The sequence below is a fragment of the Oikopleura dioica genome, chromosome 1 (genome assembly GCF_907165135.1).
Source record: "Oikopleura dioica chromosome 1, OKI2018_I68_1.0, whole genome shotgun sequence".
NCBI lineage: Eukaryota > Metazoa > Chordata > Appendicularia > Copelata > Oikopleuridae > Oikopleura > Oikopleura dioica.
In genome coordinates, this window is record NC_137291.1 from 11,902,646 (window position 1) to 11,915,058 (window position 12,413).

A 12,413-nucleotide genomic window follows, 5' to 3' on the forward strand; every position below is an offset into this window, starting at 1 on the left:
AAAATATTTATTTTCCTTCGTTTCTATCCTTTTAGCTTTGGCCATCGCTGTTTGATGTGATCAGCTGATTTGGCAGTAAGCTTCATGCCAGCGGCAGGATGAGCTCCTGGCATAACCTTTCGCATGTACACTTTTTGCGCGAAATCCTCGCTGCAGAAGAGAATTTCGCAGTCGTATTCTTTCGACGGTTTCCATGTTCTTTCATAAAGCGCCATTCCGACTTCTCCTGGCTCCTAAAACGAGTTATAAAAACGAAAAGAAAATTGAGAACTTACGATATCCCAATACATTCCACGGACGCTTTCTGACGATTTATCAACAAAGCTGATTTTTACCAATTGAGGCGATGAATTTTCCGGATCATCCGTCTCGAAGAAATCACCTGCTTTCAAATTGTCGAAGTCCAAATGCGCCTGGTACTTCGGCTTTGCTGCTTTCTCCGCTTTAGCCTTCTCATTTGCTTCTTGTTTAATTTTCTTTTTCTCTTCAGAAAGGCGTTTTTCTTTTCGTTTTTCTTCGTCAGTCTTGACTTTTCTCTTCTTCTTCGGAGGGCTTTTCGCTTCTTTCGCAGCCTTTTCTGCTTCTCTTGCCGCTTTCATCGCTCTTTTCTTTTCCTCCCTTTCGATTTCCTTCGCTCGACGCTTTTGTTCTTTGATGATTTGTTTTTCTTCGAATTTTTTCAAGTCCTGCTCGAGTTTTCTCTTCTTCTGAAGCTCACTCTTTGGCCCGGGCTTTCTCATTTCCTCCCTCTTCGGATCATCCTTTCTCGGTCTTCCAACAAATTTCGGCTCTTCATCTTCGCCCATCATTTGAATCACCTTTTCTCTCTTTCTGAACTCTTTTTCTTTCTGCTCGATGATCTTCTTATCGACACCTTGTTCACGAGCAGCTTCGAGTTCTTTGCGCTCTTGTTCAAGCTCTTCAAGTCGAGTTTCTCGCTCCATTTCAGTTTGAACTTTATCTCTTTTTCGGGGGTAAACATTGCTGAAGACATAGATGAGAGCTTAATGAAAGAGAGATAGAGAAAAACTCTTCCAGTTTTCCTTATTTTTAGCCCCGCCCTGGTAATTTTAATTGCCCGTTGGATATTGCTCTTGACGGTGTTATCGATTTTCTTCGTCCAAGGATCATCAGAATTGAAGGATCCAATTCCCTCATCCTCGTTGCTTTCACTTTCCGCTTCACTTTCAGACTCAGCGCGCAACTTATCCTTTCTGACGTGCCACTGGCCCACTTGTCCTTTTTGGATTACTCTGCTTTCTACGTCAACGACAAACGGTCTTCCGCGTTTTATTTTCGTCGAGTTGGCGATCTCCACTAGATCCTGTAAACCAATTTGTTAAAATAATCAAATTTGACCTTTGCCGTTTAAAATTACCTTTGAGGGGTAGATACTCTTGTTTCCCTTGGGAAAGAAGCTTTGTTTCTCAACAAGGTGTTTCTGATTGAAAGTTTCGACGGTTTGATGCTTCCGCACAACAATTTTTCGTTCTTCTTTGCTCGGGCTCACTTGCTCATCCTCAGGTCTATCAATAGTAGCCACTGCACATCTAGCAACGCGGGATGTCTGGGCTGCATGGCGAATTCGCTGTCTTCGATTGTAGATGCTATTTTCATCGTCTAAACTCGGCACACCGGCGATGATCCGTTCCGTTTCTCTCGCCCTGTCCTGTAAAAGAAAATATTTACAAAGTGAATCAGATCGGTCTTATTTACGATTATACGCTGTCTTGTGCGGTCGACGATATCTGCCGGATTATTGACGCACTTGTAGTAGATCATATCCGCATCAGGAGGGGTACACTCGTGAACTCGTTGGATCGTGGCTTTGTACGCGTCAAACGTCATTCGTAGATTTTGCACGGCGAAGGAAAGCGACTCGTCGAAGTCGCCCTTATTGAGTTTTTTTTAAAGTTTTGACCGTGAAAAATACCGATATTTCGTCGACAACATTCAGCAGCGCTGGACTAACTTCGTCAGAATTAATCGCGTGTTGCCAAACATCTGATGTTCCAAGGAGCTTTTGTGTATGAGTTGTTGGAAATTCAAAAGCTCTGGAGGGAACAATATCAGAAATAAACATGAAATTCGAGTGTTTACCCAAGATGGTGTAATTGCCAAAAGACCGCATAAGTGTCCCTCAAACCGTATTCATGGAAGCTTTCCATCGCAAATTCGTAAAGAATTTTGTATTGAGCAGGAGTCATTCGAATGCCGCGCTTGGTTTTGTTCGTCTGAGTTGTATAAAGAGCCAAAAGCATGTAGATACAGGTTGATCTCACCAAATGATCCGCCTAAATCGACATTCAAATGGGGTTTGTGCCACAAACTTTGTTGGAAAAACGGGCGGTGTTTTCGAGAACTGGGTGTTTGATTTAGCAAAAATTCTCTAGATGAGCCGGCGTGCTGTTGTCTTTTGCCAGAATTTGATCAGAGAGAGGTACGCCTGCTCCTTAAAGCAGGGTCCAGAAAGAGTGATTAAGAGGTAAGATTATTGCAAAAAGAACTTTTGATAACGCAAATTTTAGAGCATTGGCAACATGGACACAATGCAGAGCTGAAGCTCTTCTTCACTCCACCGATCGAGGAGTTCTCGCACTATCTCGACGGAGTCAAGTCCAAAAGGGGATTGGCACACGATTCGATTTCGTAAAAAACGAAGTCGTTGAAAATAACTGGGCGACATATCCAATCACCACGAACTGTACAACAGTTACAGCCTCGTATTCAGCTACTTTCTGCCAATAAAAGTTGGCTGCGCCAAATACAACCCTTATATTCAGACCCTTCCGAAAAGCTCTTTGTAGAGTTCTTTGGAAGATTTCTTGTCACGTCATTTCTTGCAGGCTATACTTACATCCTTTAGCACTAGAAACTGAACGACGCAGGAATAGCAAGCATCAATAAAGTCAGCCTTGTCAGACTCACTCGTTCGTCCGTCAAAAATCTTGTACATTTCCAAATCCTGCCACATGTGCGTGAATGCTAAAATATCTCAATTAAAAGCACGAATATCAAGCCTTTTCTTACTGGAATAGGTTCCCGCTCGATCTTCTCCTTCATCCTTGATTCTATGAATGAGAAAATCAAAGTCGGTCACAAATCCGGCCGCCTTTTTTCCGGATTCCATCGATTCGACCGTCTAAAAAGGAGAAAAGCTAGAGTTTCTTACGTTACCATAATAGTAAAGAACCAATATTGCACATAAATAGAGGACATTTGAACCTAGGGAGTTTCAGTTTGAAATGAATGGCAGAATGGGTGAAATTCTCGTCTTCTTTTTTTCTAAATTTCTTCTCGAATTCTAAATTCTCTTGGAAGCGTAATCTTCAATAGGTGAAAAATTCTCTGTAAAAAATTTTGACGAAAAAGATTTCAAGCTCAGGTGGATTTTTTCACCATTCCTCCAAGACCCAAAGTAGTGCCGCCAATTGCCTTCACGAGTGGCAGAAGGCCTGCGTTTGGCACCGTGTTGTAGTACAGAGTCAATTTGATGTCGCTATTGTCTTTCAACCTTTTTTATGGCTCGCGAAAGTAGAACACCCGCAAACAAAAATAATGCCCAGACAAAAAACAATGGCCATTCATTTGTCTATTCGAGGAGAAAAAATAGAAGGGGCGGAAATTTAAAATTCAGAAACTTTTTCAATTTTGAAAAGACTGACTTTCGCGAGCCCGACCCGCCGGCACCGTCGTCGAAGAATTTGTATTTGAGTGGTTTGTTCATGATTCGCAAGTTGCTCTTTTCGCCACGCATGATGATTTTGTCCCAGACGATGACCTGATTTCGGAGATTCTAGTGCTCTATTTCTTGATGATTTTCTCACCTGGTTGATGTCGTTTTGAGGCGTTTCGTATTCGGCGAGAATGTACAGGAAAAGTTGCTTGTTGTTCCAGTGGAAGAGGGGAGTCAGGTCGACTTCCAAATCGAAATGAAAAGACGCTAGAATTTCACAGTTATTCTTAATCTTTGGAGAAAAGACTGACCAAGATCTTGCTTGATATTAGGACCGTGGGGATCGCGTGTAAGAGTAACTTTCGCATCGTGAATCGCCAAATCGTGCGGCCTCGTCATATCTGAAAAGTTGAAGTGGAAAATTGAAGATAGGTAAGGTAATTTCTTACCGATTCCAACGGTGACGAGAAATGTTAAAAATGTCATGCCAGTGCAGACCCACATGCCAAAGGCGAACACGGCATTTAGCCGGGACAGTATTCCGTTCATTCTGAAACAAATTGAGGTAGAAAAATGGAAGATTATTTCTTTTTTATCTTATTTAATAATCTAATAGATTAGAATCCTTTTTCAGGCGATAGCATAATTGATGTCAGCATTTTATAAATTATTATTCATTGTATAATATAATAATATAATTTATATAATATAATTAGGCATAACGCACAAAAAATCGACTTTTTATCTGAAAGTCGTAGGAAGCTAATTTTCACCTATCATATAGATTTTGTGCTCTGACAACATTTCAACAAAAAAAAATGTCAAAAATTTAAAATTTAGTACTTTTTTAGTACCCCAAAGTTGTCAAAAAATTGATTTTTCCTGCCATCCAAGCTACGGGGTTGTAAGTATGCTCATTCGAAAGAGCACAAAATACTGAGTCAGATACATCGAAAAAAAGGGGTTCCTAGGGGGGTTCCCCAGATTTTAGGGGTTGAAAATCACAAAAATGAACTTTTTATGAACTTTTGACTTCAGATTCGAACTCTGGGGTACTAATTTACTGTATTTCCATTGTTTTAGCAGGAAATATCAAAAGTTGTTTTTTGACTGGAAATGACGTCATCACACGATAAGTCGAATGAAACCCCAAACTGGCTGATTTTAAGGGGTTTTTCATCCCTAGAATCCAGGGAACCCCACCAGGAACCCCTTTTTATTGATAATTCTGACTCAGTTTTTTCCGCTCTTTCGAATGAGCATACTTAGAATACCGTAGCTTGGATTGCTCGAAAAGTAGTCAGAAAAGGGGTGAAAAAAAGTACTAAACTGTAACAAAAAATTTTTTCCAAAAAATTTTGAAAAGTCGTTTTTGGTGTTTTAGTTGCTCCCAAAGTTTCAAACTTGTATCTATTACAGGGAAAAAGTTGATTTTTTTGTGCGTTATGCCTAAATATAATAAAAATTTATTCATTTTACAGTTTGAATTTCAGAAAATAGCTGATTTTTTGATTTCATTATTAGAGAGCATGATAGTTGTCAGTTTGTCTTCATTTTGTAGTTTTCACAATTATCGGAAACGCAGTGGAGAGCTGCAAAGACATTATTTTCGAAATTCTATCATTTCTCTGGCGGAGGCAATTATGATTTCTCCATGGCGCGGGGGAATTGAATTCGCAAGGTTCGAACCAATGAGAGAAATTTTGCTCAAGCGCGATTCCGCGCACTCTTTCCCGCTATTTGCAGAGAATTTTCAACCCTTTTTTGCTCTAAAATAACATTTGAAATCTTTTTATTAATGAGGCTTTAAATTTTTAAATTATAATTTCGTGTTTTCAATTTTAATTTCTGCATATTTTTATGTCTTGTTGTTGAAACTACAATTATGATTTCTGTTTTGACTTTCGAGAACTTGTCCTGTTATTAAGACTTTTTTCAGAAAGAAAAATATGTAAAAACATCAAAATCGAAAAAGAGAAAAACGATGCCAGTGAAAGACGGCGTGATTTTCTCCGAATGGGAAGGGCAAGAATTAGAAGAACCGGTCTGGTCCTGTCGACTCAGCGGCGATGGAGGAATGACCTTTTCTCAGGCGCAAAATTGCGAAGAGCAACAGAGGAAGATTTTGCAGAACAGCTTTCCGGGCGAATTCGAGGAGCAGTTGCTCAAGAAGATTCATCACAGCTTCTTGGATTTGGAAAAACTGGCGCAGAAATGCGTCAAAATGATCGAGACATCTGCGCTGAAACGAGGCGAGGAGGTGAGTTTCTTATCAACGATAGCTCTTGATTTTTAGCGCCAAATTTAAGCTGGAGGTATTCTAAATAAATATATCATAAGTTCAACTTTCATTCGTTTAATTTTGTGAACTTTTGAGAGTAATAAGGTCTATCTCAGAACGAGTGCGCACTGAAAAGCCCTCTTTAGCTTCATGGGTTAAATTCTCTCTTCAGGTTTTCTACACATTCAAAGAAAACATGCATCAAGCAATGGTAACAGATGTCATTTTCAAATCTCCGAAAAAAGTCAAAAGTACTAACAAAGAAAATATCCCCGTAAGTTCTTGTTCACTTATTCTTGCGAGTGAAACTCTCTTTCTAGGACTGCGTCTACGACATTTTATTGGTAGACTCGAACAAAGAAAGAAACGGCGTGAGTCGCAAATCTCTCGTCAGAAGGTAAAAAGCAAAGAAAAACTTTGTCAAAAGAAGAATTCTAGCGTTGCTACTCCAGATTTATCAATGATGAAGACCTTCATCCGAGCGCATGCCCGTCGCCATCCAGAGACGAGTTCCACTCCCTGGGTCGTCGACGACACTTTTAGGAGCATTTATGACGTAAGTTGCGCAAACAGCTCCTTTTTCAAAAAAGCAGTTTCGAGAATAAAGCTGAAATTTCTCTATTTTTTCTATTTTTTAGATTCCCGCTAAAGTCGATCTTGAAAAGATGAAAAACGGCCATTCAGGAGACCAAATGCAGACCAAGAAATTTGACATTTTTGAGAAAATGAAAGAAGGTTCCAAAGGAGCGAAAAAGGAGAAAACGACGAAGAGGAAAAAAGACCCAGAAGGTAAGTCTTACAATCGAAAAATAGTTAGATGTCTTTGGATGTCACTCGATTTGCATAGAAATCCGTAGATTTCTGTAGATGTATATGAATGTCACTTGATGTCTCGAAATGTCAATAGATGTCTGTTTATGTCTTTATGTCTCCTTATGTGGGAAACTTATCAAGCCATTTCAGATTCAATCCCGAAGAAGCCCAAAACAACAAAACCAAAGAAACAGTTCGTCCAGAAAACCATCGCCGATTCCTTCGCAAAAGCGGGGCAAAAGAAAGAAGCCTCGGACAAGCCAAAAGAAGTGACAATTCCTCCCCGCGTAATTGAATACATTCAAGAGCTGCAAATCCTCGATCGAAAAACGGACGATTACTGGAGTTTGATGAAAAAGGTTGTGACTCCAGCGTGGAACCAGCCAGTCGCGTTTAGAGACAAGTGCAAAACGATGATGTCGAAATCGGTGGCTGAAGATTTCATGGCCGAATTCGCGATCAAAAGACTGGGGAACAAACCCAGTTCTACAAGGGACTGGCAGCTTATTGATCAAAGGGTGCGTAGCTAGGCATATCGGGCATTATTTTTATTTAAATTTTCTAGGGAATGCGACCTCTTCCAGAATTCGCGCACATAACAGAATGTGTCGATTCCGACTTCTACTGGTTTACGCACAACGAGCAAATCGAGTTCCTCGACGTTTTATACATCTCCAACTATTTCCTCAACACGAATCTTGTGAAACTGCGACCGCTTGCAGAAGGCCAGGAGTACTCCAACGCAGAGCTTCAACATGGTGCTTTCAAATTGGTACATGGATTGCTGAAGAATGATCTGGGAGTTTGTGCTTCTTTTTGGGCGAATTATCTCAGGTAAGAATTGTCGAAAGTCACCAGAAAATAGCTCACAATTTAGACAAACGAGTCAAAAAGATAGAGCCAAGTTCCGCACCCTTCAAGTCTCCAGAAAGCTTCTCAAGAAGCCCGGTTGGCTAGCTGTCGCCGAATGGCACCTCGACTTAACGCCCTATCAACGCGCTCAAAAACTGATAAAATGTGCAGATGGATATATTGACCGATATCCGGACGAATGCACGCCGGAAAAGAAGACTTTTCCACTTGGAGTCGACCGTTCCGGGCGAACATACTGGGTGTTTTTCTTTGTTACATTTATTCTCGTCCAGCCGAATGAAGGGATTGGAGCAGGAACTGGACAGTGGTATGTTATCAAGGATGTTGAAACGCTCAAGAGGTGAGAAACGGACCAATTGTTATTGTCATTACTAATTATCTAAGGACGATCGACCGACTTGATCCCCGTGGCGTCAACGAGCAAGCTTTGAAAGAAGTCCTCAAAGAAGAGCTAGAACCCGTGAAGAAGATTTTCAAAGAACGCGCTGATTTCGAAGCAAATCCTCCCTCTGAGCGCGTGTCTCGTTCCTCAAGTATGGATTGCAATCCAGATGAAATAGTCAAATCGCAGCTCGTGGAGCTAACTGAGCGACTGTACCAGGGCCAACTGTCGAACGTCGATGAAATTGAGCCTCTGCACGCTAGAATTAATACAATTGACGTGACGCCGACTGGAGATTCGGATGGACTGAACGATTTGAGAGAGCTGATATTTGAAGTGACCGACTCGATTATGGACAAAAATATCAAGAATCCGTCCCAGCTTCTGCCGCCGCATCGGGAGAAATTTTATAAAGTAAGTTACACACAAAAGCTAGGAAGATATTTGAGGAGTTGGAGGTCCAAGAACCCCTCAATTTTAGGAAGAATATAATGCGCTTCTTTTATTTGATTTCTAGCTCGTTGAAGATGAAAAAATCTGTGGCCTATCCGTGCTGATAACTATCGTTTGGGAGAGCGTGGCTTGGGACAATTTCAAGCAGCGCAAGACCATCCGCTCTGCCCGCCTTCGCGCTCGCGTCGACTACAGCGAAGACTAGAAATAATAAAAATACCGATCCTAAAAGAATTCCATTGATGTGCCTACATACAGTAGCGGAGTAACAAAAACAATGTTCCACTTATTGATTACCTACCATTCTTATAATCGTAAACAAGTTATCTAAAACTGCCGCAAAACTGCCTCCTGTTTTATTTCATGAAAAATAGCCAACTATCATTCACAGCTCAAGAAAAGCTGTCTTTATTCTTAGTTCAAGGTTATCAATGAACACTTCTTGACTCTGCATCAAAGTTTATTTCCTTTTTCCGTTTGTCAAATAATTCATTCCTGGTGGTCATCAAAACTATGATTCCGAATTTCTGTCTTTTGAACGACAAAAGAATAAATTTGGATACTCGAATCTTCGTTCACTTTTTATTGAAATGAAGGAAAAGGGGTGAAGAGCTTCTCTCCAAACACAGGCATTTGAGCATGAACAAACAGGATTTCGCATTCAAATCTTTGCATAAGCACCTTTTGCGGGTTCTCCAATGCAGAATAGTTCTTCTCCGATGAATCTGGTGCATTTTCGAAGTCACAAAGCGACTGAACTTGACTGGGTCGCCAAAGCTTATCTTATTCTTTCTGAATCGACTGAGAATATTGACCTGAATGGACCCCTTGTTCTCCCTGTGACCTGATAATTCTGTCTCAGAAAAAGCATTTCATCAATCTCAATTTACTAATTATTGAGAGTACGTGTCTTCCAATGTGGTCGACACGAAGATTGATTAGCACCAACTCAGCTGTCACCCAAAGGATTAATATAAATTATCAGAAAAAAGTGAACGAGAAAACACAGTAAAGAAGGAGAAAATAGGCGTAGATGGCGCTTGGGCGTTGAGTTGTCTGCTCAATGCATCCAAGCCGTCACTTTATCGTGAAATGCGGCTTCAATCAAGATGCATATTTGATGAAAACTGAATTTACCAGAAGAAAAACCTGTTAACAATTTTTTCGTTCATGAATCTCTTCGTTTTTTCACTCTTCATACAGCCGTCGTTTGGAAAGAATGAGAGAGAATTATACGATACGATCTTTAGGAACTACTCCAAAGATATCCGACCGACAAAACAAGCGAATTTATCCGTTCAAGAAAAAGTTAAAATTCTAGCGCGTCTTCGATTCAAAGGAGTATTTCTAACTTTATGAAAGTTAACCTTGAACTGTACATAGCACAGCTCGTGAAAATCGACGAAGTAAATCAAATTATGGAGACGAAGCTTTGGCTGAAGCAGGATTGGATTGACTATAATCTGCGATGGAAGCCAGACAATTTCGGGGGAATTGACTCAATTCGTGTTCCCAGCGATATGATTTGGAAGCCAGATATTGTTTTGTACAATACAGCTGTTGGGGATTTTCAGGTCTAGCGTCGTCAGAAGCCTTGTCTAGCCGGGGAGATAAAAAAGTTCAGCCTTGTAAATAAGTTATGACGCCAGTTAAAAGTCTACTCAAAGGACGAAGGCGATTATTTGGCATAATGGCCAGGTGATTTGGATGCCACCGGCGATCTTCAAAAGTAGCTGTGCAATTGATGTTACCTACTTTCCCTTCGATGCGCAGAACTGCACAATGAAATTCGGCTCTTGGACGAATGATCTCAGGTACATAGCAACCTCTCATCGACAGACTATCAAAAATATCGTTCATAATTTAGTCGGATAGACTTGCAGATAAAAGGTCCTGAGGGTCCTCATGGAACGCAGGCAAATAATTCAAGCTATTGGGAGTCTGGAGAGTGGGAAATCATGGACTCGTATGGCTACCACCATGCTCGAAAGTACAATTGCTGCGAGAAGGTTTTCCCGGATATTGTTTACTCATTCCATATTCGAAGATTGCCGCTGTTTTATACGATCAATCTCATTATACCGGTATGAGTTATGCTTTCATAATTTTTCATAAGCAAATCAATCAATTTCATCCTTCGCGTAAGTTTTTTCAACCGAGTTTTCTGATTGTTAAATTACGATTATCTCCAATTTAATCGTAAAACAAAGACTTGGTTCTTATGAAACTTGAGATAATCAATTCCAAAGTGCCTGCTCATATCATTCCTGACCGTGCTGGTGCTCTACCTTCCATCGGACTCAGGAGAAAAGATCACTCTTTGCATTTCGGTCCTGCTCACGCTGACTGTTTTCCTCCTTGTCATCACTGAAATCATTCCCTCGACATCTTTGGTCGTCCCATTGATTGGAGAGTATTTGCTGTTTACGATGATTTTTGTGACATTGTCAATCATGATTTCAGTCTTCGTTCTCAATATTCATACTCGAAACCCGCTGACACATAAAGGTATATTAAAATTTCAATCGATTTATTACTGACCATCTTTGTTTATGATCTCTATACATAATTCTTCAGTTCCTCCTTGGATACGCCTTGTTTTCCTAAAAATCATGCCAACTATTTTAATGATGCCATCTCCTAAATCATCCTTCCAAACAAAGCGGAAATCGCGCCACAAGGTGAGTTACAGATATCAAGATAAAATGAATTTATATATTCTTCGATGTTCACTGACGACAATGCGGGCTTAATTATGTGTATTTTAGATGGCGGTCACAGGTGTATTTTATAACAGTTTAGAGATAGTTTCGAAACATTGATTGAAGATCGTAACATTCTCTTCTCAATTTTCCATTCCAAATCGGCACGTCTCTATTTTAGTTCTCCTACGACCGTCTAATTGACGAGTCCCTAATTTGCGCGATGGATGCGATAGCTGAAATCGCTTACATCCTGATGGAAGAAGAAGAACTTCTCCAGGCTGAAAATGAGTGGCGATTTATCGCCATGGTCGTTGACAGAGCATTCCTTTGGCTCTTCGTGATCGTCTGTCTGCTCGGAACAACGACATTATTTATACAACCTCTTGGTGCATAGAAATAAACAAACACAGACTCACTTTTCCATCCATTCATATTTTTTCGACGCCAAAATTCGAAGTTCAAATCATCGAACTTTTTATCGGTCGGAAAAAAGTCCGTATGCTTAGCAAAGTTACATTTGTCCTGACACTCCAGATCAACGGTCCCAAATCGAGATCATCAGAGTTTTCGTTGTGAATGTCAAAGCTATCTCGAAGATTACCTAAACGTACATTATGTAGTTTTTATGAGAGTATGAAGTATATACTGCGAGCTAATCTTTCCTCCTGAAAAAGAAAAAAAAATATATCGATTGATTTTGTTACGGAAATATCCTGAAATGGCGAAATATAAGAACGTCATAAATCTTCTTTTAAAATCTAGCGCCATCACACCTCCAATCTTCTCAGTTTTAAACGATGATGCCCCTTGAAATCTTCCGTCAATTAAAGTTTAAATTAAAAAAGAAATAAAATTATAAATAGAAAAAAAAACATGAAAGGTCTCATTTTTGTCATCGTCATTTTGCAAACTCTCGCTTTCGTCGCAGGTACAGCTCCTCGCATTCAAAACAGAAGGTAATGCCACAAAGACGAACAGTGCCGACGCCTTCTTGCCAGAAGAACTTCACGACGAAACATGGGAAAAATTTTTTGGTGAAAACATCTGACTGTCTTACTGTTCAACTCTCTCATCCTCTCTCTTTCCAATAAACGAAAAATCAAGATTACTTTCTATTACTTTCTAATTAAAAATAAATTTGACTAAATGATGAGCTTTCATTTATTCTAGGCATGGGAATGTCAAAGAAAATTTGACGTTTGCGTGTGGTTCCTCAGTGACAGATGCTCT

At 40.1% G+C, this 12,413-nt stretch overlaps 4 protein-coding genes across 4 annotated transcripts in view; 2 read left to right on the plus strand and 2 right to left on the minus strand.

The window, feature by feature from the left end:
- Window positions 1–23: 23 nt before the first annotated feature.
- On the minus strand, window positions 24–3,138 carry LOC145712184 (uncharacterized). Its single transcript, XM_081789870.1, has 10 exons — window positions 3,031–3,138; window positions 2,858–2,985; window positions 2,101–2,294; window positions 1,934–2,054; window positions 1,717–1,893; window positions 1,379–1,669; window positions 1,005–1,324; window positions 531–963; window positions 276–476; window positions 24–233 (listed from the first exon to the last, which is right to left on the minus strand). Exons 1-10 carry the CDS (start codon window positions 3,128–3,130, stop codon window positions 24–26), a joined length of 2,175 nt encoding a protein of 724 aa, XP_081645996.1. The 5' UTR covers window positions 3,131–3,138.
- Window positions 3,139–3,214: 76 nt separating this feature from the next.
- Window positions 3,215–4,234, minus strand: LOC145695912 (signal peptidase complex subunit 3-like). The gene is made up of 6 exons (XM_081772962.1): window positions 4,126–4,234; window positions 3,988–4,077; window positions 3,828–3,943; window positions 3,681–3,781; window positions 3,405–3,514; window positions 3,215–3,327 (listed from the first exon to the last, which is right to left on the minus strand). The coding sequence occupies exons 1-6, from the start codon at window positions 4,223–4,225 to the stop codon at window positions 3,305–3,307; spliced, it is 540 nt and encodes a 179-aa protein (XP_081629088.1). The 5' UTR covers window positions 4,226–4,234; the 3' UTR covers window positions 3,215–3,304.
- A 1,640-nt stretch (window positions 4,235–5,874) lies between these two features.
- Window positions 5,875–12,413, plus strand: part of LOC145711254 (uncharacterized) — a 34,672-nt gene continuing 28,133 nt past the window's right edge. The window contains exons 1-2 of the mRNA XM_081788978.1: window positions 5,875–5,936; window positions 6,130–6,201. Coding sequence (XP_081645104.1) covers window positions 5,891–5,936; window positions 6,130–6,201 — 118 coding nt within the window. The 5' untranslated portion in view covers window positions 5,875–5,890. The remainder of the gene's footprint in view (window positions 5,937–6,129; window positions 6,202–12,413) is intronic.
- On the plus strand, window positions 9,755–11,697 carry LOC145701966 (neuronal acetylcholine receptor subunit alpha-3-like). The gene is made up of 6 exons (XM_081779182.1): window positions 9,755–10,052; window positions 10,135–10,292; window positions 10,346–10,562; window positions 10,728–10,986; window positions 11,056–11,159; window positions 11,362–11,697. Exons 1-6 carry the CDS (start codon window positions 9,834–9,836, stop codon window positions 11,575–11,577), a joined length of 1,173 nt encoding a protein of 390 aa, XP_081635308.1. The 5' UTR covers window positions 9,755–9,833; the 3' UTR covers window positions 11,578–11,697.

Bases quoted from the DNA above. Each gene is read 5' to 3' on its own strand.
- LOC145701966 (XM_081779182.1), top strand. From the start codon at position 9,834: ATGAAAGTTAACCTTGAACTGTACATAGCACAGCTCGTGAAAATCGAC. The intron at 10,563-10,727 runs GTATGAGTTATG...TCAATTCCAAAG, and splicing joins CGATCAATCTCATTATACCG to TGCCTGCTCATATCATTCCT. The intron at 11,160-11,361 runs GTGAGTTACAGA...TCTCTATTTTAG, and splicing joins AGCGGAAATCGCGCCACAAG to TTCTCCTACGACCGTCTAAT.
- LOC145695912 (XM_081772962.1), bottom strand. From the start codon at position 4,225: ATGAACGGAATACTGTCCCGGCTAAATGCCGTGTTCGCCTTTGGCATG. The intron at 3,782-3,827 runs GTGAGAAAATCA...CTCCGAAATCAG, and splicing joins CTCAAAACGACATCAACCAG to GTCATCGTCTGGGACAAAAT. The intron at 3,515-3,680 runs GTCGGGCTCGCG...GCCATAAAAAAG, and splicing joins TTCGACGACGGTGCCGGCGG to GTTGAAAGACAATAGCGACA.
- LOC145712184 (XM_081789870.1), bottom strand. From the start codon at position 3,130: ATGGAATCCGGAAAAAAGGCGGCCGGATTTGTGACCGACTTTGATTTT. The intron at 2,986-3,030 runs GTAAGAAAAGGC...GAGATATTTTAG, and splicing joins TCGAGCGGGAACCTATTCCA to CATTCACGCACATGTGGCAG. The intron at 964-1,004 runs GCTCTCATCTAT...CCCCCGAAAAAG, and splicing joins CTCTATCTCTCTTTCATTAA to AGATAAAGTTCAAACTGAAA.